This window comes from Artemia sp. Qi Xiang Cuo, chromosome 18, assembly GCF_049724085.1.
Source record: "Artemia sp. Qi Xiang Cuo chromosome 18, ASM4972408v1, whole genome shotgun sequence".
Taxonomy (NCBI): domain Eukaryota; kingdom Metazoa; phylum Arthropoda; class Branchiopoda; order Anostraca; family Artemiidae; genus Artemia; species Artemia sp. Qi Xiang Cuo.
Genome location: NC_142811.1, coordinates 14,004,822 through 14,031,948, shown reverse-complemented (window position 1 = coordinate 14,031,948; position 27,127 = coordinate 14,004,822). Strand labels below are relative to the sequence as shown.

The following is a 27,127-nucleotide window of genomic DNA, read 5'->3' as shown; positions in this document are numbered from 1 at the left end:
CTTTCTTGTCAATTTTATCCGATATAGCCGACAAATGACGTTGATAATGCATTTAAAGGATGTTGATAAAGCATTTATTCACTCTGATACTTAGAATTTGTCAATTTTATCGCATGTATCCAAGAAAATGATATTGATATGGAATTTAATCACTCTGATACTTAGATTTTATCAATTTTATCCGACATATCCGACAAAGGATGTTGATAATGAATTTATTCATTCTGACACTGAACTTTTGTCAATTTTATCCGATGTAACTGGCAAAGGATGTTGATAAAAAAATATATTCACTCTAACACTTAGATTTTGTTAATTTTAATCTATGTATCCGAGAAAAGGATGTTAATGTAGAATTTAATCACTCTGATACCTAGATTTTGTCAATTTTAACCAACAAATCCGATGAAGGATGTTGTTAAAGCATTTATTCATTCTGATATTTAAATTTTGTCAATTTTTATTCGATGCATCTGACAAAGGATGTTGATAAAAAAAATTTATTCACTCTGACACTTAGATTCTGTCAATTTTATTCGATGTATCTGGCAAAGGACGTTGAAAAAAAATATTCACTCTTATGCTTAGATTTCGTCAATTTTATCCGACATATTCGACAAAGGATGTTGATAATGAATTTATTCACTCTGATACTTAGATTTTGTCAATTTTATCCTATGTATCTGGCAAAGGATGTTGATAAAAAACATTTATGCACTCTAACACTTAGAATTTGTCAATTTTATCCTATGTATCCGAGAAAAGGGTGTTGATATAGAATTTAGTCACTCTGATACTTAGATTTTGTCAATTTTATCCGACATATCCGATATAGGATATTGTTATAGCATTTATTCATTCTGAAATTTAGATTTTGTCTATTTTATCTGACATATCCAACAAAGGATGTTGATAATGAATTTATTCATTCTGAAATTCAGATTTTGTCAATTTTATCCTGTGTATCCGAGAAAAGGATGTTGATAAAAAAATTTATTCACTCTAACACTTAGAATTTGTCAATTTTATCCTATGTATCCAAGAAAAGGATGGTGATATAGAATTAAGCACTCTGATACTTAGATTTTGTCAATTTTATCAGACATACCCGATGAAGGATTTTGCTAAAGCATTTATTCATTCTAATATTTAAATTTTGTGAATTTTTATTTGATACATCTGAAAAAGGATGTTGATAAAAAAAAATTTATTCACTCTGACACTTACATTATGTCAATTTTATTCGATGCATCTGGAAAAAGATGTTGATAAAAAAAAATTATTCCTCCTAATGCTTAGATTGTGTCAATTTTATCAAACATATCCGACAAAGGATGTTGATAATGAATTTATTCACTCTGATACTTAGATTTTGTCAATTTTATCCGATGTATCTGGCAAAGGATGTTGATAATGAATTTATTCATTCTAATACTTAGAGTTTGTCAATTTTATCCTATGTATCAATTTTCAATAGAATTTTAGAATTTGTCAATTTTATCCTATGTATCCGAGAAAAGGATGTTGATTTAGAATTTAGTCACTCTGATACTTAGATTTTGTCAATTTTATCCGACATATCCGATAAAGGATATTGTTATAGCATTTATTCATTCTGAAATGTAGATTTTGTCAATTTTATCCAACATATCCGACAAAGGATGTTGATAATGAATTTATTCACTCTGATACTTAGATTTTGTCAATTTTATCCGACATATCCGACAAAGGATGTTGATAATGAATTTATTCATTCTAATACTTAGAGTTTGTCAATTTTATCCGATGTATCTGGCAAAGGATGTTGAAAAAAAATTTATTCACTCTAACACTTAGAATTTATTAATTTTATCCTATGTATCCGAGAAAAAGATGTTGATATAGAATTTAGTCACTCTGATACTTAGATTTTGTCAATTTTAACCGATATACCCGATAAAGGATATTGCTATAGCATTTATTCATTCTGAAATTTAGATTTTGTCAATTTTATCCAACATATCCGACAAAGGATGTTGATAAAAAATTTTATTCCCTCTAACACTTAGATTCTGTCAATTTTATCCTATGTATCCGAGAAAAGGGTGTTGATATAGAATTTAGTCACTCTGATACTTAGATTTTGTCAATTTTATCTGACATATCTGATAAAGGATGTTGTTAAAGCATTTATTCATTCTGAAATTTAGATTTTTTCAATTTTATCTTATATATCTGACAAAGGATGTTGATAAAAAAAATTACTCACTCTGGCACTTATATTTTATCAATTTTATTCGATGTATCTGGCAAAGGATGTTGGTAAAAAAAATATTCACTCTGATACTTAGATTTTGTCAATTTTATCTTACATATCCGACAAAGGATGTTGATAATGAATTTATTCATTCTGAAATTTAGATTTTGTCAATTTTATCCGATCTATCTGACAAAGGATGTTGATAAAAAAAAATTTAATCACTCTAACACTTAGAATTTGTCAATTTTATCCTATGTATCTGAGAAAAGGATGTTGATATAGAATTTAGTCACTCTGATACTTAGATTTTGTCAATTTTATCCGGCATATCTGATAAAGGATGATGTTAAAGCATTTATTTATTCTGAAACTTAAATTTTTTCAATTTTATTTGATGTATCTGGCAAAGGATGTTGATAAAAAAAAATATTCACTCTGATACTTAGATTTTGTCATTTTTATCCGACATATCTGACAAAGGATGCTGATAATGAATTTATTAATTATGAAATTTAGATTTTGTCAATTTTATCCGATGTATCTACCAAAGGATGTTGATAAAAAAATTTTATTCACTCTAACACTTAAAATTTGTCAATTTTATCCTATTTATCTAAGAAAAGGATGTTGATATAGAATTTAGTCACTCTGATACTTAGATTTTGTCAATTTTATCTGACATATCCGATAAAGGATGTTTTTAAAGCATTTATTCATTCTGAAATTTAGATTTTGTCAATTTTATTTGATGTATCTGACAAAGGATGTTGATAAAAAAATGTATTCACACTGACACTTATAATTTGTCAATTTTATCCTATGTGTCTGAGAAAAGGATGTTGATATAGAATTTAGTCACTCTGATACTTAGATTTTGTCAATTTTATCCGACATATGCCATAAAAGATACTGTTAAAGCATTTATTCATTCTGAAATTTATATTTTGTCAATTTTATCCGTTATATCCGACAGAGGATTTTGACAATTAATTTATTCATTTTGAAATTCAGATTTTTTCAATTTTATCCTATGTATCTAAGAAAAGAATGATGATAAAAAATTTATTCACTCTGACACTTAGATTTTGTCAATTTTATCCGACATATCCGGTAAAGGATGTTGTTAAAGCATTTATTTATTCTGAAATCTAGATTTTGTCAATTTTATTTGATGTATCTGACAAAGGATGTTGATAATAAAAAAAATTCTTCACTCTGGCACTTATATTTTATCAATTTTATTCGATCTATCTGGCAAAGGATGTTGTTAAAAAAATATTCACACTGATACTTAGATTTTGTCAATTTTATCCTACATATCTGACAAAAGGATGTTGATAATGAATTTATTCATTCTGAAATTTAGATTTTCTCAATTTTATCTGATGTATCTGCCAAAGGATGTTGATAAAAAAAAATTTATTCACTCTAAAACTTATACTTTGTCAATTTTATCATATATATCTGAGAAAAGGATGTTGATATAGAATTTAGTCACTCTGATAGTTAGATTATGCCAATTTTATCCGACATATTCGATAATGGATGTTGTTAAAGCATTTATTCATTCTGAAATTTAGATTGTGTCAATTTTATTTGATGTATCTGACAAAGGATGTTGATAAAAAAAAATTATTCACTCTGACACTTATATTTTATCAATTTTATCCGACATATCCGATAAAGGATGTTGATAATGAATTTATTCATTGTGATACCTAGATTTTGTCAATGTTATCCCATGTGTCTGACAATAGATGTATGCAAATTCCTTTTCTTACATCTCCAATGTTTTTAATAGAGATTCTAAACGTTTGATATGCTAGCTTAGCTTGCTAAAAAAATAATGAACGCATAACAATGTAATATTTTTAATGAAATAATGTTATGTAGAATATTAATACAAAAATACATTATGATAAATTATTAATATCAATGATTAACTTTGGACATTTTGAATCTGTTCCATAAAATAGTTCACCATGTTCTCTCTTGATATTGTAGCTATTGTCTTCTCTTAGTTCGTAATCAGTAGAATAATCATTATTCCATTTTGAGTCATACACAATTTTTACTGGTGTCTCATCAACAGGCTCAATATGCTTTTTCGTCTTTGGTATTATTTGGTTCACTGACTGTTTGATCAACGGCAGTAACGTTTGCTGGTGCTTTGTTTTTCATCGATTCATGTTTATATTCCATAGTGATATTTTCTGACAATGCCCTTTTTATTTTTCTGGCAATTTCACTGTCTATTATCACTTTATTTTTACACAGGTAACAGTTTCGGCACGTAGACAAGATATGGTTTGCGATATTAGTAGAAGAGTAGGCCTTTCTTTTATTGACCTTCCGTTGAATGTTGATACCTGAAAGCTGACGATTGGATGTATCAGTAGGTAATGTGTTACCTGCAACAGTAGCAAGGAGTTGTCTTACTTACTTTACTTGTACTTGTGGCGGAAATCAGGCGTTTCCACCTCGCCCGGCATCGATGATCTTGGAGACCTTCTTGGACCATGTTGAGCGATCTTCTGCCAGCTGCTCTGCAAAAGTAAGCCACTGAGTTGACCATCTGTGTCCGAACTTTCTGAATCCCCCGATAGGTTCAAGGTCTGATTTGGCCAGGTTCCACCAGTTTTTCCTCTGTCCTCCATGGCGTCTCTTCCAGGAGCTAATAGGCTCGACTAGAAGTATTTGGCGAGGCAAGTATTCTGGCGGCTTCCGTAAAACATGGCCCAACCATTTCAAACGGCGTTCTTTAATAGTGAGCGCAACATCTCTCTGAATATTGCACATTCGACGTAGATCCGTGCTGGAGATACGGTCACGCAGCTGTATTCTGAGAATTCTTCGCAGACAGGTATGCTCAAACACCTTCAGCGTATTCTCATGCTGTAGTTTTACCGACCATGTTTCGCATCCGTAAAGGAGAACGGTGTGGACTAGTGCCATGTAGATTCACACTTTCGTTCGGACACTGACTTCGCGGCGATTCCATAAGGGTTTCCGAAGGGAGGCAAAGACTGTCTGTGCTTTCTGTATTCTCTGTTGGATATCAGCGTCGGAGGATCCGTCAATACATATTTGGGAGCCTAAGTATGTGAAACAGTTGACTTTTTCCAGTTGAACTTGATTGACAGTTAGTGTGAATGGTCCTGTGTCGTGGTTAATAGCCATGAATTTCGTTTTCTCTGTGCTGACTTTCAAGCCGATCAGGTCTGCCCAGGCCACCACGTTGTCAAGCATGTTTTGAGCTTCTACGGGTTCTGATAGGAGGCCAACATCATCCGCATAATCGAGGTCAGTCAGTGAGAGATTCTGTCCGATCTGAACTCCTGGATAGGACGACAATGCATTTTCAAGCACCCAATCGACGCAATAATTGAACAGAGTCGGAGAGAGGATACACCCTTGTTTTACTCCGAACTCAACCAGGAATTCTTCAGTTTCTTCACCATAGACTCGAACTCGGCTCACTGACGCGTCATAGTATGCCTTCATCAGTTTAACAAACTTCAGCGGCATTCCGTCATTCTCTAGGATCTTCCAAAGTTTCTGGCGAGTGACAGAGTCGAAGGCGGCAATGAAGTCCAGGAACATCAAGATCAGGGGTAGATTGTACCTTTCAAACTGCTGGATAATGAGGCGAAAAACGAAGATATTATCAGTACAGCCTCTACCTGGCCGAAAGCCGGCTTGATTTTCTCGGGTTCTTTTCTCCCTTGCCCCTTTGAAGCGGTTCAAGAGTATAATCCCGAATATTTTGACCGCAATGTCTATAAGACTTATTCCGCGGTAATTTTTGCATTCGGTTTTATCTCCTTTCTTATAGAAGGGGAGAATGACTGATGTCTTCCAATCTTTTGGGAAAGAATTGGTCCTCCACACTTCTTCGAGAATGCCATGGAGCTGTTCAGCAGTGACCTCAGGGCATTGTTTGTACACTTCCGGGGGAGGCCGTCTTCACCTGGGGCTTTGTGGTTCTTCAGGGTCTTGATCGCTTTTAGTATTTCGGCTCTGGTCGGTGTATCCAGCTCGACGTCGTAGGGTTCTTTAGAAAAGGCAGGTGGGAAAGCATCAGGGGCGGATGATGGGGATGGGTTTAGGAGCATCTGAAAGTGATCCTTCCATTTTGCTAAGCGCTCCTTCTGACAACTGATGATTTTTCCTGATCTGTCTTTGACTATTTCTGAGACAGCAGCTTTCTTACCAACGGACTCTTTCAGGATCTGGTAAAGCTTGCGGGTATCATGTGAGCGTGCTGCTTTCTCTCACGACACGGTAGCATCTTCCCACATTTGGTGGCGGTCCAGACAAACAGAGCGTTTTACCTGTCTGCGCAGCTCTTTTGTTTCTTCTTTAGGGCCGCTCATCTTTTGTCTTCGCTCACCGACTATTGAAAGGGTCCTAGCGGTAATCCAGTGCTGTCGTTTTATTTTTGCTCGGCCTAGGATCGGCCTAGCAAGGAGTTGTCCTCTATCATCAACGATTATTTTTATGTTGGTATTCTCTTTGAGTACAATCATCTCTGGAGATCTCAATCTCGCATAACCACCAACATAAGAGTTGAATTTTTTCGGTATTCCAAAGAAATTTAATTCCTTACTGTCATGACAATGCATGCATACATTTCCAATAGTGCTATCACTTATACTTGTTTCATAGTTGAAATACTTCTCCTTGTCGGCATTCAATGCTACAATAACCTTGTTATGTGAACACACTTTATTAAAATGCTCCATCTTCCCTTTTTTTTAAGATATGACTTATGTGTTTATCGTTCCACTGCGTAAAAATACTGATTTAATACATGCAATAGACTAGGTAGTGTCGATAACCGGACATAGAATACCAGTGGGAAAGCCACATCGTGTCTCTGACCAATCATAGAGCACAATTGTTAGAGCCGTAAGCATATTTTGTCATTTTAAGATACGTACAAAAAAAAAAAAAAAAAAAAATAAAGTTGAATAATTTCGAAGTTTTAAAAAAATATAGTTTTTTTATGAAAAAAATATTGAATTATAACCATCAGTTCTCATCATTATGAGTGTCCAAAACTGGCCTTAAGTTTCACATTTGAACTAGATAATTGTATTTTCCATAATTTTCATACAAGAAACTAGAGTTTACGGCCAAAAACCCCTTTTTAGCTCAGATTTTATAGAAATAGTTTTATTTTGCGATCCAAAAATAGACTTAAGTTTCACATTTGAACCAGAGAATTGTATTTTCCATAATTTTCTTACAAAAAACTAGAGTTTACAGTCAAAACCCTTACTAGCTCAGATTTTACAGAAATAGTTTATTTTTCGATCCATAACTGGACTTAAGTTTCACATTTGAAGCAGAGGATTGTATTTTCCATAATTTTCTTACAAGAAACTAGAGTTTACGGTCAAAAACCCTTATTAGCTAAGATTTTACGGAAATAGTTCTCACCAATCAAGTTATCAAAAAATATTTGAATATATTAAGTTATAGGCAATGCTGGTTTAGAAAAACTAGAATAGTAATTTCAGTTTGTTTCATCTGATTCGAAGACATGTAAAAAAAAAGTTGAAAAAAATATATCGTGTTAAAAAAAAAGGGGGGGGGGCCAAAAAGTTGGAGGGAGGAGGCGCCCTTCGAGTTTGGGGATAAGGGACATTTGCGGAGTTGATGTCTCTGCTGGTTAGAGTCGTTGGTGCTTATGATCCTTGATGGTTAGTACTCACATACACCTCACAACATAATTTTCAAGGATTTATAAGGTTTGTTCTGAATTTCATTATTAAAATTCTTGTCTTACCATCTACGTCTCTCTTAGTTTCAACTTTTTAGTATACTAAAACGTTAGACCCTATTTTAAATTGACAATACTGTCCAAACATCACTTGTGTATTATACAGACCACATCGGAGAGGTAAAGCTAGGTCAACTCACAATGTCATTTTATCGTCGTTAGCCATTTTCATAGACTGATTACCTGAGTTAACAACCCCTTCAGGGTTACCTTAACTGCTAATCAGTTTAATCCTTTTTTTTTCTCCACCTTCATACAATCCAATCACTAATTAGAATCATTCGCACTCCTATTATTCAAAACATTAATTAATATCGTTCATAGTGTTCAATTTGCGAATTCCTTACCCCTTTTTGCAAAAATGTCAATCAAAACAATTCCTAAATACGCAATTTGACAATCTCTAGTTTTCGATTAAAAAAAAACAAAAACAAACAAAAACAAAAAAGTAAAGTGTAATATTCACTCTCTTTGAAAAACTGAACCAGACTATACCCACCAAACCAGACTATACCCATCAAACCATACTATACTCACCAGACTATACCCACCAAACCAGATTATACCCACCAAACCAGATTATATCCACTAAACCAGACTATACCCTCAAAACCAGACTATACCCACCAACCCAGACTATACCCACCAGAAACCTGTCTGGTTGAAAAGGTGTAATGTCTTGTAGAAGTATTACCTATATGTCTTGTAGAAGTATAAGGCCATGCGAGAGGATACTCACTCTCTTTGAATAGGTGTATACGTCTTGTAGAAGTATAACTTAGATTACTACTCATAATTATAAAAAACGGAATTAATATTTACATTCTAGTCGTATGTGTAAAAAGAATAATATAACTAACATGTTAGGTTGATAGATTTGCAAAGGTTGTCCTTTTCGGCCAGCTGTCTAGGGCTAAACGGAAAGTAGGTCGTCCACGGTTGCGTCTGGAGGATGTCGTAAAGAGAGATTTAAGGGAAATTTGAACCTCTTGGGAGGGTGTAAAGAGCGAGGCTTTGAATAGATTGGGATGGAGGCGGAGCGTGCGTAGGTGTGTTTGACTCAGGCGGCTTGGTGCTGCTGTGAGCTGTTAGTAGTAGTAGAAATAGTATGTTAGGTTATTTTTCAATGTTAAAAACGACATTAAAATTTACTACCACAATGCTGAAAATCAGTGTGGGGAATACCGGCAAAAAACTGAGCTGAGTGATAATCACAGATGAGTGAAGCCTTAAAAAATACACAGATGAAAACTGCAGAACAGACCTCAAGCTAATGGGAGGATAATGGGATAATGGGAGGACAGACCTCAAGCTTTAGAGGCACAAACACCGTTGGGACCCAGAGGGGCACGAAACAGTCAGCACACCAAATTTCTTTTCCCAATAAACTCTTACTTTTAAGACAACCCGAAAATAATAGTCACCATTCCTGAGGCAAAGTCAGATGGCATTTTATTTTCATTAGGTGTTTTTTTTTTCAAAACTGTTTTTTTAAATTTAGGTTACTATCGTTAGGTTCACTCTTTACTAGGTTGCAGCTACCGCTGCATCCATGATACACTTTTAAGACGAACCAAAATAATAGTTACCATTCCTCAGTCAGTGTCAGACGGCAATTTGTTTCCACTAGGCAGTTTTTTCCTAAACATTTGTTTTTATTTTTGGTTCTGACAGTGTTAAATAGTTCATAGTAAATTCTCCCAACGGACTAATGAGACTTACTAAGGGGACGGGGGGGGGGGAATAATCTTTACGTTACATTTCTATACTTTACATATTCTTTACTTTACGTTAATTACTTTAATTACATTACCCTGCTTGCTAACTGATATCTCGGGACGGACCCCCCCCCCCCAAAGTTGGGAAATATGAACTCAACCGTCACTCGATAGCAGAATTTGATAGACTGTGGTCTAATCGTGGTATTTTACGCTCTCGATTTCTTGATTCTTTTTTTGGGGGGGGGCAAAATTTTGAGAAACAATGCTCTAAACCATGAACTAACGCAAACTTAATAAAAGTATTGTATAGCCATTTATTCATTCAAATAAAACAAAAACAGCTAGATATACGCCATAGTGTCTCTGTAATAATTCCAACAAGAAGTTTTTTTTTTTAAATTACCATTAGAAACCCCCAGCAAATTTTCTGCTGGGGGTTTTCCACGGGGGAATTTTACATGGGGAAGGAAGTTTTCAGGGAATGAAGTTTTCAGGGGAAATTATAGACGGGGGGGGGGGCTTTGCCAGAATTTTTATACAAAAGAGTAATTGCCCGAGGTTAAGAGTAATTGTCCGGGGTAAATTTTCACCGGGTGATCACAGATGGGTTATATTCACGAAAGTGATAATCACAGACGAGTGAAGCCTTTCCTCTAAAATCACAAATGAGTAAAGCCTTCTGTATTTGATTTGATTTGCTCTATCTGTTTTTTTCTGTTTTATCTGTTTTTCGTTCTATTCAATTTTTTCTGTCCCATAATACACACCACCACCCTACCCCCCTTGACCTTGTGTCGTTTTTATTGCTGATGAGTCAGTGTTTCAAAATTAAGAATTTGTGAAAAGTGAATATTTGGCCAGGCAAGTATCGTCGTATCCAAAACAAAATATTGAGAATATATTATATTGAGAAATAAAACATTAAAAACGTATTGCTTTTCGAGTAAAAAATACATCTGGAGGAAAAGGAAAAATTGATATTTTAATTCGAGTAAGGTGAAGGAAGGGGAATCTTTTGTCTTCGTAAATAGTCATTCCCGAATTATAGTTTTGGCAAGTCGTTCCTGCTGGGAACAAGACAATTTCAAATTTTTTTGCTGGAGGAAGGGGGCAAAACAATTTTTCTCTGATCCTCATAGAAGAGTATACTCTACATTTTATTTTCCTTTTTGCGCCTGCGGTTCGACGGGCTTCGTCACTAGTTAAATATATTATTGTGTTTTTATTCTAAGGTTAACTTAAGGTATTATAAATCTAATGTTTGAAAATGAATGAAAAAGTGAAAAAAATGGTGTATTTTTTTTGTCTACTAATTATTTGCAGATCTGTATTTGCTTTGTTTAAGGTAGGGAAGAGCGGCCATAATTTGGGCGAAATGTCCTGCTGACTCTAGCTTGAAGACTATGTAATGTATTTGTGTGTATTACCCACCAAGTTAAAACGTAATGTTTTGCTACGCTCTGCGGCGTTGCCTATTCACTTTTCAAACCAAACCTTGGGGATTTTAGTTACAAAATGGGTAGATGTCTTTCAGGCTGAGATTTTTAACCGATTTTACAGATTTTTAGCGATTTTTTACCGAAAATAGTTTCAGTGTATTCTTTTTTGTCGGGAGACGGGTCGTAAATTCAATATATTTCCTGAAAACTTAGTAAAAGTGAAAACGCTGACAATGTTTAGTTTTACTTATATCTTTTCCTCACTTAAATGCTTTACTTTACGTTAATTACATTAATTAAGTTACCCTGCTTGCTAACTGATATTTTTTGACGGACCCCCCCCCCCTAAAGTTGGGAAATATGAACACAACCGTCAATCGATAGCAGAATTTGAGAGACTGTGGTCTAATCGTGGTATTTACGCTCTCGATTTCTTACCGATTTCTCGATTTTTTTATTATCTTTTTTTTTGGGTGGGTGGGGTCATCCCTGTTATAATCTTAATACCACTATTTTTCAAGCAACAAGCAGTCGCGGTCAACAATTTATCTTAAATCACTATTTATCTTAGCAGTGCTGCCAGAGCACTGCTACACTATCTTTGCTGAATTAAAAAATGCTGAATTATCTTTGCTGAATTCTCTTTGTTGAATTCTCTTTGTTGAATTATCTTTGCTGAATTATTTATGCTGAATTATCTTTGCTGAATTCAAAAGTTTACTCATGATTAAAAAATGTTGAATTTGAGTTGTGTTAGGTGTATCCGAGCAATTTACCGTAAAATAACTTGGTCATGTTTTTATTGCCGTAGATTTTTCTGCCATTGGACAAACTGTCATTATTTTTTTTTCATTGGATAAACTGTCATTGTTTTTTCTTGTCATCGGATAAACTGTCATTGTTTTTTCTTGCCATGAGATAAACAGTCATTGTTGTTTCTTGTAATCGGACAAAGTATCATTGTTTTTTTCATCGGCGAAAATGTCTTTGTTTTTCTGCCATTAAATGAATGGTCATTAGGGAGGTTTTAGCATGTGTCTTCCCCCCCCCCTCCCTTCGGTTGACAGGCTAGCTTATAAGGAGTTTTCATAGACATTCCACTCAGGTTCTAGTACATCAGCTATAAAAGTCAAAGTAGGAGAAACAATGTTTTAAATAAATCCAAACGCTTTAACTGCGGTTCATAGCTATCCAAATAAATAAATCTCAGCAAAACTTAACTACCCTGCACTCAATATGTATTGTATAAATACAAAGTCAAGTCTTATAGTTAAAGGTAGGGCTCCATGTAAGTCTGGCGTCAAAAGTTGGTTTAGCAGGCCTATAGCTGAATAACCATACGACTTGAATTGATGACCACCACCTTTCAAAACCTGAAAGAAATTATGACCTTAACAATAATAATCATTTTCAGTAATGGCCGCGTGTTTTGTCCCCTTTTAAAACCAAGCCCTTATTCCTCCCTTCTCTTTTAACCGTTTCCCTCTGTTCTTTCTGTAAATGCCGCATTTGGCCATATCCTCTGTCCTACCCTCTGTCCTGTTCTCGGCCATACCCTCTGTCCTTTCTGCAAATGCCGCATTTGGCCGGACCGATTTTGCATGAAAAATAAGCCGTCGCCACAGCTTCCTTACGTAACCATACAAAATCGGCCGGTTTTTGGCAGAGAATATGGAATAATGGCATGTGGCGCTCAGAAATCCACACTAAAATATTTCAAAATCTTATCCTTATTTTTAGTGTTTTCGCACTGGATAGCTGCTGGATCATAAGGAAGCATGTACCCTTGAACAGTGGTGAACAAGTCAGTTCACGGGTCTGACATTTTAACTCTTCAAACAAACAATTCCTTCAAAACCGACAAGCAATTAGGACTTTTCCCTATAAGAAAAACGGCTGGTTGCTTCGAAAAAACGGCCGAACCGTTATTTTTTTTCGCAGAATTGTCGTTTTTTTTTTTTCAAATAAACGGCCCGTCTAAACACGGCATAAGGCCTGAAAAATTTCCAAGTTTAACATTAAGAAGTATTTTTTTTTTCTTCGTATTTTTTTCCTTCTTCATTTGCTTGTGATTAAGACGGCTTTCGAGCATAAGGGGTGATGAAATCCATTTTTAAATTACTCCAATACGACCTCGTGATTGTATGGTCACACGTATTACCAAAATATTTAAATTCCTGTCTTTGGACTAATACATTAAAAAAAAGAAAATTGAAAAAAAGATACTCTCGGAACATTTTCTCATTTTTAAAGCAAGTCTAGATGTTTCTCTAATAAAAGTATATGTATGATCAAAATTCTGTTTCGGTTGGTGGATAGACCTGAAACAGATTATTCCTACGTTGTAAACATTTTATCGTTTCAGTGCATGCCACAGATGATGTTACTTGTTGCAAAATCGCATCTTTCAAAGGCAACATAAACCTTAGACATCTGGAAAGAAAACAGTAATGATAATTTTTTGTGATTTTTTTCTATTTCCCCCTTATTTTTCTAATCTAATGTAAATCCTTTGTTCCTCTAAAACAATTCTACTTCTCAAGTTTCGGTCTTACTTTTTTTTTATTTTCAACTTGCAAGATTAGTGAACGCCGAGGAAGCTTCGGACTAAAATATGGGAATCAAATAACAATATTGATCCATTGTTAAATTTGAACTTTTGCTCATATTTATTTGACTTTTATTTTGCTTTCCAGGCTCTTCTAGGCGATAACGGTATATTCATATATCCTACCCACCCCACTGCCGCTCCTTACCATAATCAACCACTCTGCCGACCTTTCAACTTTTCTTACACTGCCATTTTCAACGTACTAGGACTGCCTGCCACACAAGTCCCTATGGGCATTGGCCAAAACGGAGTTCCTGTTGGGTTACAAGTAAGTTCAACTTAAAGCTTTTGAAATAGTATTTTGAGTGATTTTTTATTGTGATTTTCTAAAGATTATGCTTTTTAGCCATCTATCTTAGGCCAAACGAAAAGCAAGTCGTCCATGAATGAGATGGGCATAGGTCAAAATGAACGATCTCAAGCAAAATGGAATTTCTTGTAAGGAGGCAAAGGGTTAAGCTTTGAATAGGTTGGGGTGTGGGAGGAGCCTCGGGTGGCTTGGTGCTGTAGTGAGTTGTTAGTAATAGTATTAATAGTAGTATATTTAGGTTGAATTTGTAATATGGTATCTATCAGTTAAATCAGCGGAATTTTATAGAAATCACCTTTTTTATATAAGGTTATTTGAAACAATAACCTTATATATAAGGTTTTTCTATCACTAACCCTATAACCCTACTATTTCTCAAAACATATTAATTGCAAGAAATACACATTAAGTATTTTGTATCCAAAATAAATCAGCTTTTAAATGCAGGTATAAAAAGGCCAATGCTGACGAGCATTTGTATTACAAAAATATATAAATAAAGTGTTACCATCTGCTAAACATTTGTGCTATTTTTAGTACTTTTTCTCAAAATAGTACCTGGCAGAACATTTGGTAAAAAGAATGAAAAACCAGTCATTTCAAAACACATTTAAGATTTTTTTAACTCATACCCCAGTTCGATCAGAATTTTTGTTTTGAGTTTCTTAAATGTGAAATGGATTTTAATGGTTGCAGCAATAGGTGGAATCTAGTAAAGAGCAGACCACGGCAAATAGTAGCCGAAATTTTAACGTTTTAAAAAAAACTGTCTGGTGAGAATAAAATTGCCGTTTGAAGCTGATTCAGAAACGTTAAATTTTATTCCCATCTATCTTAAAGGTAAAATGTTATTGCGAAAACAAATTTATGGGAATTTTGAAAAAGAACGAAAAAAAATTGACGAGAATTTTGAAAAAGAACGAAAATTCAGAAACGGTGAATATTATTCTGGTTTATCTCAAAAGTAAAATTTCATTGCCAAAACAAATATTGGGGTATTTTGAAAAGAGCTTAGAACCTCTTAAAAAAGCGATGGATAAATATGAAATCTGCACCATTGTCAAAACTTTAGTCGGAGGTTTCCAGCCCCTACCCGGGATAAAAAAAAAAATCACAAGAAAAGAAGACAGTGATGTGTCTTCTTTTTTTGCCTCCTTTTTCTCTTTTCCTAGGAGACATCTTGTCGAACCAGTGGTCGTAGAACATTCGGAGAGGGCTTATTTGAATGGAAACGGCAACATCTAGTGCCTTTTTTAAACAACAACAAAGATTGTGTCACAACAAAATAGCGTTGTCTACCATTTTGAACCAGAAACATGAATTTTTGCTCAAAGAGGTTGGAAATGCCATGGAATGCAAATTCTTAGATAGCTAATCGATTTTTCACGGTCCATACCCTAAACTGTAACCCCCCCTCTTTTCTTAAAAGATGAGAAAATGGTTTTGTTCTGTAGGCCTATTTATTTAATGTTTTCAGGGTATGGCTAGTAGGCTACTGAAAGATCGCTGGGGGGAAAAAGCTCTTGGCATTCAAACATTCATAGTTGCATGAAAACTCCCTTAAATTTTGAAATTCAGAGAGAGTACAACTTTTGATATTTCAAGTTTAAATTGATGGTTGAGGTACAAATTTCTTACCGAAAATACAGTCAGAAGCTTAAAGCCCAATTTATTTGTGAGCTAAAAAGTACCCTATTTCAATTGATACCCATAGGGATTCTTAGGTAGCATGCAGTCAATATACGTTGTCAGGATTGCCACCAGCACAATAAAACGCTAGTAAACACCAAATTGCCTGAAATACATTTGAATAATGAAGCAAATTTTGTTGCAAACATTATCAATGTTGATCTAAATCCAAAATAAGGGGAAAAACCTGTAGGCCTACTGTATATTGAGGCTTTCCATCAGTATGGAACAGTCAGTACAGATATGTCATTCTAGACTAGAAACGAAAGTGTTTTTTCTGGCTCTTTTATAATTTGTCGACAGAGGGTACACTCGTGCATTTTTCGAAATTCTTACATCAAGTTGCCAAAATTGACAACGTAATGTGTCTTGAAATTGGCTAAATATTGTCTAAATTTGACCTTACCAGAAGTGTCAGTTGAGAAAGGGTAAGGCGATGGATCTCGTAGATTATTTTTGATTGCCCTCTGGATTTTAAAAATATCTTTTTTTGGCAATTTCATTGAAAAATATATTTTTTCGGGGTATTTTCATTGAAGAAAATCGGAACAACAAAATTGTCTTCCTTTGATTTTGAAATACCATAAAACAGCGATTTTTTTCAAAATTATGAAGTTTTTAAGGCAGTATCCCATTTTCGTCAGTGTTGCCCGGTTGAAGCGCGAAAATAAATAAGCAAAATTAATTGGTTAAATTGAATTTTACTACGCTTTTCGTTGCTAAAAATTCAAACATTAATAATCTATAAATGTCCAAAAACAAATGGAGTTTCGAAGGAAACCTATACGCTCTTAGGCTGTTTAGTGTCATTTGTTCTTAGCTGATTTTTTTTTAATCCATGTGTCTTTTTTAAATTTCGGCACCCGGTACTGTAAAAAAAAACTGCATAACTTCACTTGGAGATTTTTGGTTTTCGCTTAACTAATTCAAATAACCAGATTTCATTTTCACTGTCTTTAATACCTGGCGGCAGAACCTTTCAAAGGGAGAGGGGCAACCGGGACAAGCTATCCTGGGCACAGTGACGGGTGGATGGGGTGCCACCGCTGATGATACGGCAGTTTAAATTTCTGAGTGGAACGACGAGGAGTTGGAGGCAAAACTTGATACTGCATTTGCTAATGTTCTTGATAGGTGTTCTTCAAATTTTATTGCTTTGAATTTAACAAAAACTAATTTCATAATTTACGGCAGAAAGTCAAATATATGCCCTCGTATTACCCGAGTTACTTCTTCAAAGTATCTATTATCAATATCTCGGGTGAAAATGATAAAGTACCTTGGACTTGTGATTGATGAAAGCTTATATTTTAAAACAGATATTCAAAATATACGCTTAAAGATTTCAAGGTATGTTGGTTTAATGCGGATGTTGAAGCATTATTTGCCCTACTCTGCTTTACGAAGCATTTATTTTGCTCTGATTCAGTCTAGTATTAATTATTGTTCTCTAGTATATTTATCTACATTTAATAGCCATATTAAACCAATACTGATTTTACAAAATAAAGCCCTTAGAATTCCATCACCTATTGCACTTCCAAATAAGTCTTCTACAGCATCTTTATATAATTATCTAGATATACTTCCAGTTTCTCAACAATTTACTTTCTGAGCAATTATTTTCAAATTTAATTATGAAATTAAGAAATTACCGCCATATTACCTCAATCAAAGTTTGTTCTCCCAATCACAAGATTTACATCATTATAACACGCGACAAAAAAAAGTATCTACATTGACAAGTATAGTACTGAGAGATCTAAATTGGTGCCGTTCGTGTCAAATTTTCTTCTATCCATTTAATAAAAAGGAATCTTTAATTTCATTTAGTTCAGGATTACTTTTAATTAAGCGTCTTTTTAAAAAGACAAAGTTATTTGTTTGGTTTGTTGTTCTGGGTGAATGTAGGCCTCTCGGCTATCTTCTAGTATTAATTTATATTTAATAATATTGAATTATTTTTTATTTATTTATGGATCCTGGGCTAGCTGCTACTTTCATATTATTGTTGTATTATTGTACCTTTGTCTAGGCCTAGTTTTTCGAGCTTGTCTCCCCATGGGCCTATGTCAATTATATACATGTATATGTTAATAATAAAATGATTGAACTTGAACTTGAACCGGTGGGTGTTTGCCCACTTTGATCAAATTTTTCACTTTGATTCAGCTTTTCTTTGCTTATATTTGAGTCGGGAGGGGATGCTGTAATTAATTTTTCCTCTGGCACCACCAACCCTAGAGATGGCTCTGCCTGAAGGCCTCTCTTTTTACACCCATATTAAATTTTGGCTATATACCCAAAAATTCTTACACTGCCTTTTGCTACAGTGTTAGCTTGAGGTAGCTACCTTTCACTTGTGTCGATTTATTAGAAGTAATAGTAACAGTCTATTTAATTTAATTCAATATTATTGTTTTTTTCCATATTAGTTCTTCTTTCCTTCCTATCAATTGTTTTTCAATTTCTTTTTTCTCTTTGTTTTCTCTTTATATGTTAGAGTTTCTAATATATAATTTCCAGGCATTAGAGGTTCATTAAGGATCAAATCCTAAGCCCTAAAACAATTTAAAAAATATATGGTTTGAACAAATGAAAAATTCAGGCTCGAAAAATTCAACGGCCTAATTCCGAAAGAATAGAGGTCAAGCAAACCTAGAAGGCGAAACCCGGAATATTTAAGGCCAAGAAAAAAAGGTTTACGCGTAGAGGCTCAGAATTCATGCATTGTATTTTCTCAGGACTATCTTTTATCAGGATTTTTAGTCTATATTAGTGGTGGCATAACGTGATTCTTCCAATATTCCCCCTTCCCTTCTCAATGCCACACTTTTTAGTAGAAGGCTACCCTTCTACTAAAAAGTGTGGCATTGAGAAGGGAAGGGGGAATATTGGAAGAATCACGTTATGTTGTAGCTTGTTGTAGCTTGTTCGAACTGGAATTACACACACATTTTTGGTATGATTGGAGAACCAAAGTGAATCCGTGGGCTCTCGAAACAGGCAGTTCAGATTTTCAAATTCGACAACCAGCATGGGTTAAATGTTTAAAAATCACTTTGAAAATAAGTATGTTTTAACACGATTATTTCGGAAAATGGAAAAAATAGCAGGCTTATATTAGGTGCTCAAATAATTTTTTGAGAGCCTAAATAATCGAGGCTCAAAAATTCAATGGCCTAAATCCCTAGTATTAGAAGCTCAAGCAAATATGTCCAGGTATGATACAATAATAATGAATAAAATTAAATAGACTGTTACTCTTGCCGCTAATAACTTGTCACAACTCAAAGCTAGCTATCTCAAGCCAAAATTGTAACACAAGGCCGTCTCTGGATTTTCGGGTATATAGCCAATATTTAAGGTGGGTGTATTAAGAGAGAACTTCAGGCAGAGACATTCCCGGTTGTGCCCGGGAAAAAATTAATTACAGTGCCCCCCTCCCGGCTCAAATAATAGCAAAAGAGGTCAAATCAAATTGAAAAATCAGATCTTAGTGGGCAACCCTCCCATCAGTAGCGCACCCCTCCCCCTTTGAACGGTTCTGGCACCAGGTACCAAAGACATTGAAAATGAAATCTGGTTGTTTGAATTGGTTAAGGGAAAAAAGGACAACCAATTTTTCTTAATAACCTTCGAAAAATCGGGAATACAAATTTTAACGACAAAAATCTCCAAGTGAAGTTAAGTAGTTTTTGACAGTAGTGGGTGCCAAAATTAAAAAAGACAGGTGGATTAAAAAAAAAAACAACTAAAAACAAATGATACCATACAGCTTAAGAACGTACAGGTATCCCTCGAAGCTGCATTTGTTTTTGGGAATGAATACATTATTAATGTTTGAGTTTTTACGGACGAAAGTCAAATTCAATTCAACCAATCAGTTTTGCTTATTCATTTCTGCGCTTCAATCGGGGAACACTGACAAAAATGTGATACTGCCTTAAAAACTTCATAATTTTGAAAACAAAAATCGTTGTTTTCAGGTATTTCAAAATCAAAGAAAGGCTATTTTGTTGTTCCAATTTCCTTCAATGAAAATACCCCGGAAAAAGATATTTTTCAATGAAAATGCCAAAAAAAGATATTTTAAAATCTAGAGGGCAAGCGAAAAATATCTACGGGGTCCGTTGCCTTACCCCTTCTCAACTGATGTGCCTGGTAAGGTCAAATTTAGACAATATTTAGCCAATTTCAAGAATCATTACGTTGTCAATTTTGGCAACTTGATATAAGGCCGAATTTCGAAAATGCATGAGTGTACGCTCTGTAGACAAATTATAAAAGAGCCAGAAAAAAACACTTTTGTTTCTAGTCTAGAACGACATATATGTACTGTCTGTTCCATACTGATGAAAAACCTCAAAAAGGTGACGTATACAGTATTACAGTAGGCCAACAGGTTTTCCCCCCTTATTTTGGATTTGGATCAACATAGGAAAATACGTAAAACGTTTGCAACAAAATTTGCTTCATTATTCATATGCATGTCAGTGGCAATTTGGTGATTTACTAGCGATTTTTTTTAGTGGTGGCAACCCTGACCACTTATATTGACTTCGTTCTCTCTAAGAATCCCTTTGGGTATCGGTCGAATTAGGGTACTTGTTTGCTCACAATTAAGCTGGGCTATAAGCTTCTGACATGGTCTTTTCGGTAAGCATTTGTACCTCAACCATCTATTTAAACTTGATTTATCAAAAGTTGTACTCTCTCTGAATTTCAGAATCTAAGGGAGTTTTCATGCAACTATGAATGTTTGAATGCCAAGAGAGATTTTCCCTAAGGGATCCATTTGGAAGATGATTTGAAATCCATTTCAAAGCCAAATGTAAATGATGCATAGCTTTTTAATTTTTTTTAGATTTAAGTGAAATGTGGCATTTTTTAATTATTTTGAAATTTAGATAAGATTGAATGTTGGGATAAATTTTCGTCTTTCGACTATTTGAAATGTTTATTAAATTAGCATCGTAATTCCTTCTTAGAATCCTTTCTGTTCATTGTTCTAATTTAAATATTCTGCAAAAACCGTTTAATTTTAGGAACACAAAGTATTAGCGTATTTTTAAATTAATTCCTGTTTGTTGATTTTATTATATTATTTATTATATGAAATTTTATTTATATATACTTATTATATTATATTTTCCCTGCCGCAAAATCTTAGGACTTGTCATGACTCACTTGTTGTTTCATCTTAGTGCTGTTATTTACATTTTTAACAATTATAAATGACTTTAATAACCATTAGAAGCATTTTATTTGTGAAGGAAACTGTTCTAGTTTTTTTTTTTTTTTTTTTAAAGCACAAAATTTACAGTCAAAATGAAATAAAAGCAGCTCAATTAAAAAAAAAACTCAAAATTTAGAGAGCATAATTCCACTCACAAAACAAACCTGTTTCTTCTTTCTCCACTTTTTGTTCATTTTTAAAGTAATTTTTTTTTATTTTTTCTTTATATGTTGTGTTAATTTAGCTTAATTAATTTTTTACGTTGATAAATCCCCTTCCTCCCGAATCTCCTTCCTCCAATTACGTTGTCGAATCCCCTTCCTCCTGGAAGGGGATTCGACATATTTGGATTTTTGTTATTTAATGTTTGCTGTTTTTTTCTTGTCCGCTGCTTTTTTCAAATATTATATCCGTTTTTTTTTTCTCTATGTTTTCAGTTGTTAAATTTTATGAATGGAAAGGCAGTGAGCATAAAAAATTATTTAAATTATTTAAAAACGAATGTCGACCCTCTGGCTTTCCTTCCTCTGACTTACCTAACTAACTTGCACAAACCCTGAAATACCAACTTAAACCAAATACTATTTATGAGGTATCCAGTGGCGAAATTTCTTCAAAATACCGGGGGGGGGGGGGGTAAAGTTGGAGCCAATTTTCCCAAAAGAAGCGAAAATGACAGTCATAAACGAAAAATGAGCCATATAGTACCATAAGGGCAAAGATATACTAAACAAAACTGACCCGTTTCTCTGGATGTTTCAATTATACAGGCTTATCTTAGTTTTGACACGATTTTTTTGCAGAAACTAAATTTTAGCTGGGGCAAAACTGAGGTCTGAGGGGGGGGGGGGCAAACCGGGCTGGAGGGGCCAAGCCCCCTGCCCCAAAGCAAATTACACCCCTGGAGGTATATACGCATAATTTTTTATGCTCTCATTTTAACTCTCGTAGATTTTTTCAATTAGGGCCTAGAAATGCACTTTTGAAGCTTTTCCCCTGTTAGTCTGTTTGCAAATATAGCCTACAATTAATAGCCTATTACTGTATAAATATCTTTACTAATCGCTTATTTTGTTTGAATCGTAAATGACTTTTGGGACGAACGTGCGGCACGTAAGCTCAGATTTTTTGGTAGCTCTAAACCAATTGGCTATCTCAGAACTTTCTGTTGGTCATAGAAATTTTTCCGATCTGTGGTATAAAATGGTTGAATCCGGCACTGCTCCTGTGTGACCTCTTTAATTGCTTCATGAAGACCACTAAAGCCTTAGATTTTTTTTTTTGAATACTCACCCCTGATGGTCTAAGAGTATCCCTGGTGAAATAATAACTAACAAACAAAACGTATCTGTGACTACCCTTCTTAGACTACTACTACTACTACTAACAACTCACCGTAGCACCAATCCACCTGAGGCCAACACAGCTGCGCACGCTCCTCCTCCATCCCAATCTATTCAAAACTTCCCTTTTTACACCCTCTCACGAAGTTCCCATTTCCTTTAAATCTTTCTTTATGACGTACTCCCACCCCAGACGAGGACGACCTGCTTTCCGTTTATTCCTTGACGGTTGGCCGAAAAGAACAATCTTCGGAAATCTGTCATCCTTCATCCGCACTACGTGCCCTAGCCGCCTCAACCTTTCTTTCATTATAGCCCTAGAGAGCGGTATTGAACCACATTTTTCGTACATCCTATTGTTTGAAATACGGTCAGTCAGCCGGGTACGCAGAACAATCCGTAAGCAATTCCTCTGGAAAACATCTAGCAACTCTTCATCCGCTTTTTGGAGCGCCTATGCTTCAGAGCCATATTTGACCACTGTCATCACTGTAGCTTCTAATATCTTGGTTTGCAGAATCTTTCTATTCTTCCAAACTTTTTTTAACTGTGAAAAAACACACTGAGCCTTGGTTATTCTATTTTTAACACCTTCACTGCTCCGACCATCTTTACTAATAATACTTACTACCAAGGTAAGTGAAGCTGCCCATCTGATCAATCTTTTCATTACCTAAAATCACTTTTTCATCTTCACTTATTCCTAGCCTTAGTGATTTAGTCTTCTTAACACTAATTTTCAAACCTATTCTAGCACCTTGAACTCGCAAAACCTCTAAAAGTTCATTCAGTTTGATCACACTTTCGTCTAGGATGCTTCAATCGTCAGCAAAATCTAAGTCCAGGAGACTTTATCCCTTCCGTTTGATTCCATGGTCTCACATTGTCTTTTCTGTCCTGCTTAAGACAAAGTCCATAAAAATAATCCTTAAGAAGAAGGATAGAACACAACCCTGCTTAATTCCTGACTCAATACAAATTGAGCTGCGTACCTCATTTCCTACCTTCACCCTTCTTAGAGAAAACACAAAACTTTTTATTTTTTAGATATAGGGGCTTGAAATTTCCTTTGCGGGATTCTTTGACATGCTGAATATGATGGTGTTATTTTCATCTATATTATTACCCCTTTTGGGTGAATTTTCCTATTTGCCCTCAATCTAATATTCGTTTCGTTTCACTTCGTATGTCGCTTTTAAGTTTCAATTTCACAATTTTGTTTCTATTCACAAAGGTCGCTCCTCACTTATCGGTCATTACCGTGAACAGTTTGATTACACTAATTATCAGGAACTGATTTTAAAAGCTGATATGTGCATCTGTTAAGCGTTATTTTAAGCTATGCCTTTAAATGGAGATCTAACACAAATACTTTAAATTGAATAATATTTACCAACTTTTACTTACCAGCCAGCTTAACAAAAAACTTGATAGAACTTGGTCATCGAGATGAAACTTAACCTTGTGGACGACGAGAAAAGGGATGGGTTGGTAAATTTGATAGCCAAAATTTAGTGCTTCTGTTATGCTAAAATAGAAGTTGTGAGCTTAGGTGAGCTAAGGATTTCCCGTTTTGTTGCTGGTTGTTGAGAGGCGGTATTAGGGGAGGGACAGAGTGGGCACTTGCCCCGGGTGCAGAAATTTTAGGGGCACAAAATTTTAAATAAATAATCTAACGGTTATAATCATTTTGTAATTTTGAATCTTATTTTATTAAAATAAAGTAGAGGGCGAAGTTAATAAATGAAAATAATTAATAAATCATCAATTAATTCATAAAATAAAAAAAAGAATTAAATACTAACAGTTAGAATAACTAAATTCAAATAACCAATAATAATTAAATAATTTAAATAATAAATGAAAAAGTAATTAAATAATAATTTATTAGTTAGTTGAAAATAATTTTGTTAATATTGGAAAATTATGTTAAAATTTGGCCTAAAAATTTTGTTAGAGACAGGGCGGAGGGCGCTGATCAAGATTTTCCCCCTTGCGCAAGAGAGGCCAGAACTGCCACTGTATCTGTTCGAGATTGCTCTTATTACCAACTGTATGCTGTTATTACAATTTGAAAGCTTTTTTTTTACCTATTTCTTATTTAAAATACATGGACTGCAATATGCACTATATGTATAATATGCTCTTGACATTTATCATTTTTATGGGTTACAAATAAATTATAGTTGTAGGAGGTGCTAATCTTAACTTGGTATAAATTGGTATTAAATTGGTATCTTAACTTTCCAATTTTAAAACTAGTAAAATTGGTGATTTAGTTCAAACACGAAAAGGCCATGAAAATATTACTCAACGGCTATAATATACACAATAATATAAAATGATAATAATTCCCGAGTTTTTCTTGTTTTAGTTTTCTGGTCGATTTTATCTGTGTCATTTTTGCAAGACATGGACGATATTTCATTTCTTTCGTCAATTAAATACAGAAAAGAACACGATGAAATTATTATTTCAATTTGCTATCCATAACATTTGTCAGAATCAAAGAGTCAATTACAAAATTTCTATCAACAATTTCCAGGCTAGAAGACAGAAATGAAATAAATGGACAAAAGAGAATGAAATAAAGGTATAAAATAGCATTACGTAATGCTATTGCCTTTTTCTCGTGTCCGGAAAACTAGTAAACGAGAATATAAAGCCGATTTTAGGACTTTAGAAAACAAGGAAAATTGGGTGTGCCGAACAAGAAAAGAAAAAAAGGAAAGAGAAAGACGGAAAATGACAAATAGAACAAAGATGAAATTAATAAAATAAGCACAATAATTAACCAAATAATTTCATAGTACGCATAACAAACACAATAAATACAAAAAAAAAACGCTATACATTTACTGTCTTAAAAGGGAACACCATGGATGTCCATTGATTCCTTTATTGTAAGCTTCAATGTATCTGCCGATGTCAGCATAAGGGTCTATAATACCGTATCTCCTGTTGGCTTAACAATTATTTGCCCAAAGGGGAGGGGCCTAGGAGATATTTACCATACCGATAATAAATATACATATTAGCTAAGAAGATATGACTTTATAATATACTTTTACACCTTTTTTAAATGTCTTTTTTAAGTTTTTTTTTACTTTTTGTAAACTTTTAAATTTCTAAAATTTGTTTTTAAACTTCTAAAAACTTTTTAAAAACATTTTTTAAGTTTTTTAAACTTTTTTTAAATGCTATATTTTTCCAGGTTGTTGGTGCCCTTCATATGGATCATTTAACTATTGCTGCTGCTTGTGAGTTGGAAAAATCGTTTGGAGGTTGGGTTTCTCCGTCCAAAATCAGTTGTTAACGAGTTATTGTCAATATGACTACCAATACCGGTGATACCAGAAGTCCGTCTACTTAATCCTTTTCGTAGTTTGTTTATTTGATTGTGTTTTACGTATTAGTGATTGTAATTTTTTTTTTTTTTTTTTTTTGTTATGTGTTTGGCATAATTATGAAATTGTTTTGTGTTTATGTTTTGGAGGCTGGATTTTAAAATGAAACATTCTTTCAGGATTTAAAATAAAAAAAAGTATTCCAGTGATGTTCGGTGTGTTCTTGGGTGTTTGGCAGCCCTCTTCTCTTTCTTTAAGTGTTTTGATTTTGTTATTTGTTTTGGAGATTAAATTTGGAAATTAAAAACCTCATTAGCAAATCAAAATTGGATCGTAGAAAACCGATGAAACCTGTCGATACGAATTGCTTGTGTGGGGAGGAGCGACATATGTCCAAGTTTGGTTCGTAAGATATTTGGAAGTTTTCTTTTTTTCAAAAAAACGCGAGTTTTCATCTCTTCTAGCTCACAGGAATAGTCAGAAATCGGGAAGGTTTCAAAACATTTCTATGAGCGTGACAACATTTCTATGAACAGAGAATGTGAAACATTTTGAAACAAAGTAAATTTCCCAGTGTCATACGAACCAAACTTGGATCGGAGAAAATATGTCGAACCTATTGATGGAACTTTTTTGTTTGAGGGTGCGGGATGTAAATCCGTATTCGGCTCGTGAGATATTTGGAAGTCTATCTGTTAAAAAAATAAATAAACCAAATATCAATATCAAAATATTTAAGTGAGAAAAGAGGACATAACATGATTTAAAAGATAGACTTCCAAATATCTTAATTTGATCTGAGAAAACGGTTGAATCAATCAATAGAACTTGTTTTGTTATATAAGATTTATTAAACTTAATGAATCTTATATTTTTAGAATCAGGATAATCAGCCGATTTTTTTGGTATGTCTATTGATATCAAAACTCCGTTTTTCTAGAGTTTTGGTTACTATTGAGCCGGTGTCGCTCCTCACTTACAGTTCATTACCAAGAATTGTTTGAAAATGCTACATTTTGTATTTTTGTTCAGAACAGTGACCAAAAAATTTATCTGTTATTTTTTTTTCTGTCTTTCTTTTTTTGTTGGGTTTATCGCTTCGTATCAGTGGTCAACAAATTTTGGGAGAGAATTCATTCAGACGGGAGTTTTGGGCTGTACCCTGTTCAACCAACAAACCGATTACGCCAATAAAAAGCTCTCCGGTCTATCATTTATGCCACAAAAATCATACTTTAGCCCGAACAGGGCCAAGAAACTGTATAAAAAAATTTCTCTGATCACTAATCAGTTTAAAACTACCAAAAGCCGTTTTTCTATATCCTTCCAGTCTTTTAGGGTATATAGGTCTGGGATAATGCCATTTCGTTCCTTGAACAATATGTATATATGATATAATTT

At 34.1% G+C, this 27,127-nt stretch overlaps 1 protein-coding gene across 2 annotated transcripts in view; it reads left to right on the top strand.

The window, feature by feature from the left end:
• LOC148941226 (fatty-acid amide hydrolase 2) overlaps nucleotides 1-26,033 on the top strand; it is a 322,168-nt gene extending 296,135 nt beyond the window's left edge. For both annotated transcript variants that reach the window (XM_089104464.1, XM_089104463.1), the window contains exons 9-10: nucleotides 13,884-14,066; nucleotides 25,594-26,033. In XM_089104464.1, the coding sequence (XP_088960590.1) occupies nucleotides 13,884-14,066; nucleotides 25,594-25,695 (285 nt within the window). In that variant the 3' untranslated portion in view covers nucleotides 25,696-26,033. The remainder of the gene's footprint in view (nucleotides 1-13,883; nucleotides 14,067-25,593) is intronic.
• Nucleotides 26,034-27,127: the final 1,094 nt, after the last annotated feature.